Source organism: Trypanosoma theileri, assembly GCF_002087225.1.
Source record: "Trypanosoma theileri isolate Edinburgh chromosome Unknown TM35_Tth_46_V1, whole genome shotgun sequence".
NCBI lineage: Eukaryota > Euglenozoa > Kinetoplastea > Trypanosomatida > Trypanosomatidae > Trypanosoma > Trypanosoma theileri.
In genome coordinates this window covers 147,478-153,831 of record NW_021639888.1, presented here as the reverse complement: position 1 = coordinate 153,831, position 6,354 = coordinate 147,478, and the positions used below count along the sequence as shown (strand labels likewise).

Sequence of the window (6,354 nt, the reverse complement as noted above, 5' to 3'; positions counted from 1 at the left end):
TTTTTTTTTTTGGTGCAAAAGTGGAATGAGTAAGAAGCCACCTTCCCAGAAAGAGAAACCCAAAACTGTAGTGATACCTCCTTCGCAGGAGTTAAATGTTGATGTGGATTTGAGGAGACTTCATGAAGCTTGTGGTGCTCTCGGGGATTACATTTTGCCTTTTTCGAAACGCATCAAATTAGAGCTTCAACGTGTGAGAGATGGTGAACAGCCCGATGTACCCACAGTTCCTCTTTTTTTATACAGTGAAATCCCATATAATGAGGTTAAACTTCTTTTCTCGGGGATTCTGTCAAGTTATCCATTTCTTCGAGAAATACAACTTCACCATTGCGCAGTTGGAGATGATGGTATGCTCATTATTGTGGAATTTATAAGATCATACAGACCGACACCGGACAGAAATCCTTTTGGTATACAACGTCTCGAAGTTCCTGGTTGTTTGATAGGACCTGCTGGAGCCAAACACATTGGTAAATTACTAAGCGAAAATGATACTATTACTCGTTGTGTACTGGATTTTAATCCTTTAGGTGATGCTGGCGCTCAAGCAATTGCTAATGGGGTTAGATGGAATGGATCGCTTGAAGAACTTTCTTTACAATACTGTAAAATAGGTTCTTCTGGTGCTGATGCTTTAGCGGAAGGGGTATTACGAGGCTCAAATGTTCGTATATTTTCTCTTCGAGGTAATCCACTTGGTCCTGAAGGAATAAAATATATTGGTTTGGCTCTTGGTATAGGTAACCGTATCGAATCCATTGATATTGCAGACACAAGATTTGCTGTATCTTCTCAGGCTGTAGAGGCACTTTGTCAAGGAGCTGGAAGCAGTAGCTCACTGACATGCGTAGACATGGATCTTAATGTAGTCACCCCGGAAGCTGCTTCATTGATTGCTGCCGTTATACAAAAAAACAAACGACTTGTTCAATTTCGTGTAAATGAGCGAATGGATTCAAATCAGTTTCTCATGATTCAAAATGCACTAGAGCAGAATGGAAGATGTACTAAAAAAAAGAAGCGTACCAAATCATAACTGTATGGATATCTTTTTTTTTTTCTTTTCTCTTTTTTTTTAATTATTGGATGCTCTTGTTGTATCAATTATATATATATATATATATATACCTTTCGATGTATGTACAGATTAGTCCATTCCTTGCTCTCACGTAATACCTATTTTTACTGAATATTTTACTGAATGAAACCTTCTTAGATTTGCTTATATGTATATATATCTGTATTTTCATGTTTTAACTTGTATCTTTATCCTCTATATATTCTCTTTGGTTTAAAGTAAAAGGGGGAAAAAGAAATAGGGGAGGTGTAATGGTGCTTATTCTCTCACTTCAGCAGAGTGAGGGAAATCGCAAGACTGATAACAAGACCGAAAGATATCAAGTAGGTGTTTTTAAAGGGCGCCTTGCAGTTTTCTACGACAGTCGACAAGGACCACCTGAAGTCGAAGATGTAGATGCGGCTAACCAAGACATATCACTCGATGAGGCCCCCTCGTATCCATTTTTCGTAACCTCCTTTGATGGTTTTATGGATGGCACAAAAGAAGAACTAAGTCCAAAGACTAGTGAGGAACCAGAGGTGTTGGAGATTCTCATGGCGGATATAAGTGCACGTGTTGCCGAACGAGAAAATGTCACTATAGTTAATCGAGGTTTTAACGCCGATAAATTTCTGGAGAGGATTCTTAGATCACTTCAAAAAAGTATTGAAGGATCTGCAGAGAATGCTATGCAAATCGTTGCTGATGAGATAGCCAAAGAAAAGCAAATGCAACGCCTTTTACAACTAGAGAATGAAGCGAACTTGCATGTGCCAAGGGAGTATAATGTTGTAACTGAAGAGGAACAAAAAGTAAGAGAGGCTACCGGACTTTCTTCAAAATTAACACGAAGTTTACGAGAGTTGAAGAAGAAAAAATTTTTCTTACTTGCTTCAGGAAAACGAGCCGCAGAAAGATTTACCTTGTTGACAGCTGCACACCACGGGGAATTGGTGCCACCATGTACAAGGGGATCTTGTCTCACACCAGAAGCTTTTATAACAATGCCACCTCAACGGGCTCCTCAAAATATAGTACTACCTCGTGGAAAACTTTCAAGTGCAAGAAATTCTTACTTTAGTTCTCGCTTTCAACGAAGATCAACACTTAGCGTGTTAAGTGGGCTTGAAGTCATTGAAGATGTTGTTGTTGAACCTATCAAAGGAAATGGATGGGGAAAAGAAATCAATTATTATGTTTTTAATGGAGAAAATTCTGTAATGGCACTTCCAGGAATACCAAAATTTGAAGATGTTGTAAAAGGGTTTACAGTAGATTTTTGGTTTAAAAGAAATGAAGCTGAAAAAGCTGAAAAACGTGTTTTCCTTCATATTATGGATGGCCAACGTGCGGATATTGGTCAGTTATTTCAGATAAGCTTGAGACAATATGAAGAGATGGGTGAAGCAATTTGTATATATGTTCGTGATGGTACTAACCGTGTATTGGAATGTTTAATGCCGCTAAGGACCCATATGAATGAAGCAGGAGGAGAAGAAACTTTTCATCATTTTATGCTTCGTGTTTTGAGTCTTGAAGAAGGTAACTTGGAATGTTATTTTGATGGTCAATCTGTGGCGTTACAAATTGTACAACAAGAATACCCTATTCTTTTTAATCCGTGGCCTCACCGATTATTTATTGGTGGATATTTAGATGAATCTAATACTCCGACCTGTGTATTCTGTGGAGCCATTATTGAAGTACGTTTTTCAGTAACTACGGAAAAGGGATTTACACCAGTCGTTCGATGGCCATTACTTGTAGATGGTGGGAAACTCAAAGAGGTAACACTTACTATTCCACCAGAACATCATGACACGTTATTAAATCTTGAAAAGCAAGTGGATAAACCCCCACGTTGTGCACCTTCTTTAGATGGAAATCTTGTTGTTAACTTGGGTACCTTGGGTGTCCTTGGAGAGTTAATGTATAACTGGAGGTTAGAAATTCGATTCAGAACGGATGTTAACAATCGTACAATGAGTTTAATTGGTGTGACAGATCGACAATGTAGAATGCAAGAGTTTGGTGTTGTATTAAATGCAGAACCTGTATTTGGAAAAGAAAGATTTCGTTTTCATGAATATAATATCACTTTATATCTCGTTGACGCTTTTGGAGCTTGCTGTTCAGCGTTATTACGAGGGAGTGAACATCAAAATTTTATGGATGGTCAATGGCATACATTGGTGTGGAAGTGTATAGACAGTGAAGCGAATACCTACCGAGTAAAGGTGGATGGTGTGGTACAGGAATTACTTTATTTGGTGAGAGAAGGACCGAGAAGATTTTTACCGTTTGTGGATTGGGTGTGTCTTGGTGGACATAATACACGTAATTATAAAGTTCGACGACCTTTCTATGGTGAGATTGCACGTTTTTTTATATCTGTTCGTGGAGTTCCACTTGCGACACTAAACATGGATGAAGGTCCTGGCGCATATGTATTGCAAGATGCCTCCGGTCGACACAATCATGGACTTCTTATCAATCCCCTTACTAATGCGGTACGCCGTCATGATGTTTTGTGGTTTCCACATATTGAAGAATCTCTTCTTGAGGGGACTGATGTTTCTGGAAAAGATGAATTCATTATTCATAAAAATAATGTTGTATCAATGGCAGCTGTTGTTTTTACATGTGATTTCAATTCCGCAGGTGTTACACGCGAAGTGGCTTATGATATTCTCGGAGGAACTACTTTGGAATTAGATGTAGTTGAGAAACATATCTCTGATAATCGACCTGAATGGAAAACGTGGAGAGCCCTACCCGACAGTTGTTTTAAACAAGTAGAATCTCTTGTACAACTTGAAGAGGTAATTAACAGTACACTTTCTACTAAATTACCTGTTGGTCATTTTATGTTTATTATTCGAATAGGTGACTGTTATGTTACTTTATTAAATTTGTACGGTCCTGTACTTCCACCAGATGCAAAATATAATGTTGACATGCTCAAATGGCAATATGGTTATGCCATTTCAGGTACCAAAGGACGACGAGAACTTTTGCTTAATCAAATGATACAAGGAGTTGAAAGTATTCTTGTAAGTGATACATTAACCCCCTTTACTACTGCAAAGTTGGGTCCATTAAATTCAAGTGGAAAAAGTATTGTAACAGAAGATATTATAAGATCTTTGCAAAACAGTGGAAAACCGTGGTACCTCTCTGCTGTATTACATCATCATCTCCTTAATGCTGAGTTTGGTTCTAGTCTTCATATCATTCATCATTTTCCCGAACGTCTCTCAGCTGATGAGGCAGCGTCTATTGCATTATTTAACAAACGTCTTTATAATGGATCTAAAGAAAAAGCATCCATAATGATACAACGAAATTGGAGAGCACGACAAGCACGTCTGCAAGCTATGCAATTAAACGCTGAAAAAGAAATTCGAGAACGAAAAGTGGAAGAAATAACAGCTTTGCGTCTAAACCCTCTGGTACAAGCGAAGAAAAAACTCTTTGCCCTTCTTATTACACTTCATCAGATTGTTTCTGAAGCGATTCCTCCTATAAGTGATGACGCACATGAGTTAGCCGCAGTTTTGGTAAAACAAGGATATGAAGTTACACATTTACCTAATCCTGATAGAGCTACGTTAATGAAAGCTCTTTCAGATATTGATGAGGATGCATCAAGTTTTGTGTATATCAGTGGATATGGTGGAACTATGGGTGTACATCAACCCCCTCTTATTTCTTTACATAGCCTTCATATAATGATTTCAGAAGGTGCACATCGTGTTGCTATTGAACAAGAATGGGGTACAACCTATCGAAGAATTCGGAAAGAGTTCTTGGAAGAATATCCACAACCAAAGGTGAAAAAAGGAAAACGTAAGAATAATGCTCCGCCAAGCAAGAAGGCGCTTCAAGAAGCAGAAATGGCTGCACGTCATCGCGAAGAAATATTCCGTATGTCAGTTGCAGAAATTGAAAAAGATGAAGAGAATTTGCGTAGAGCATTTTCAGAAGAATATGATACTGAAGTATTAATGATCATACGAGAAATGAAATTGGCTATTGAAGCTACAATGGAATATGAACGTGTATACAAGAAAGATCCTTTAGGGGTTCAATTTGTTCTTCCATGTGAGGCTAAACTTATCGAACCATATGCAAACACTGTTTATACTGTGGAAGAATTATTACACATAGCTCTACATCGTCATATGACTCCAGTAGGGTTACAACGAGTTGTCGCTTTGGATTTGGAGCCCATTACACCAATGTCATGTGGTTTTGCATGTGTGGCTAGTAGCACAGGGTACACACTACGATTTCCATACCAACCACAGCAACGTCGTGTTATAACAGATTACGTCCGAAAGGCATTTGAAGGTCGTTTACCTCGCATTCCAGCCAATACTCGGTATGCCATATTAAAAGGAGGAATTGAAACTGAATCTAATGAACGAGACTGGAGGTCATTTGCAACATATTTGGTGTCAAGGATGCAATCTATATGTAGTAAAGAGGCATATGCAGCGTTACGTGAAGAGCTTGATCGTGAGGTTCCATTTACGGCAGAACTTATTCCTGTACGTAATATATCTTTGGATTCTGATGTAAAAGATAAGCTACGCCGCGAAAGGGAAGCAAAGGAAATAAATATTATTATGCGATACGCCGTGGGGAGTTCACAAGTACAATCCGATATGTTTAGTGTATTTAGGAATGTAGTTACGTTTGGTGGACCTCTGAAGGAAATTCTATTTAAAAATACTATTTACGTTGTGTTTACACGTAATAATAAAGACATTGATGGTCTTGTCAAGGAGGCAATAGTCAAGGAAGTTGAGAAGTGTCGTCCATCAGGGTGTAAACTTACTCTAAATTTCAATGTTACTGCTGGGGGTGTACGTATTGTTTTTAACAGCACAGACTCTAGCGATAAGATGTACATAACACAATGGATAAATGGCATTGTAGTGCGGAGCCTTACGTGGCAACTTCCAGTTAACCCGTTCTTTGGTTACCGTACACTGGATGTGGGTTTGGTTGAGTATCTCTATGAAGTGAAGAGTACTTGTTCGCTGCGCAAATTCCGTCAATTACAGAAACAACAACATGAGCAACCTGTACCAGCCCCTTATATCCGTTTCATCGGTTGTGAAGATCTCTCCTCGTCGTAGACGGAGAATATAGTACAAATGTAAAGAATTTTCTTAGACCGTGACATGTAGAGTGTGAGTTGCCGTATCCAGCTCTCAAGGCTGTGAAGGAGAGAGTGTCACTCTTTGGCCTCTTTCTTGTTTTTTTTTTTTTTTTTTTTTTTT

At 38.6% G+C, this 6,354-nt stretch overlaps 2 protein-coding genes across 2 annotated transcripts; both read left to right on the top strand.

The window, feature by feature from the left end:
• Nucleotides 1–25: 25 nt before the first annotated feature.
• Nucleotides 26–1,039, top strand: TM35_000461650 (uncharacterized protein; the record flags this gene model as incomplete). Its single annotated transcript, XM_029030344.1, has 1 exon — nucleotides 26–1,039. The coding sequence occupies one exon, from the start codon at nucleotides 26–28 to the stop codon at nucleotides 1,037–1,039; it is 1,014 nt and encodes a 337-aa protein (XP_028878412.1).
• A 293-nt stretch (nucleotides 1,040–1,332) lies between these two features.
• On the top strand, nucleotides 1,333–6,210 carry TM35_000461640 (uncharacterized protein; the record flags this gene model as incomplete). The annotated part of the gene is made up of 1 exon (XM_029030343.1): nucleotides 1,333–6,210. The coding sequence occupies one exon, from the start codon at nucleotides 1,333–1,335 to the stop codon at nucleotides 6,208–6,210; it is 4,878 nt and encodes a 1,625-aa protein (XP_028878411.1).
• Between the last annotated feature and the right edge of the window lie 144 nt (nucleotides 6,211–6,354).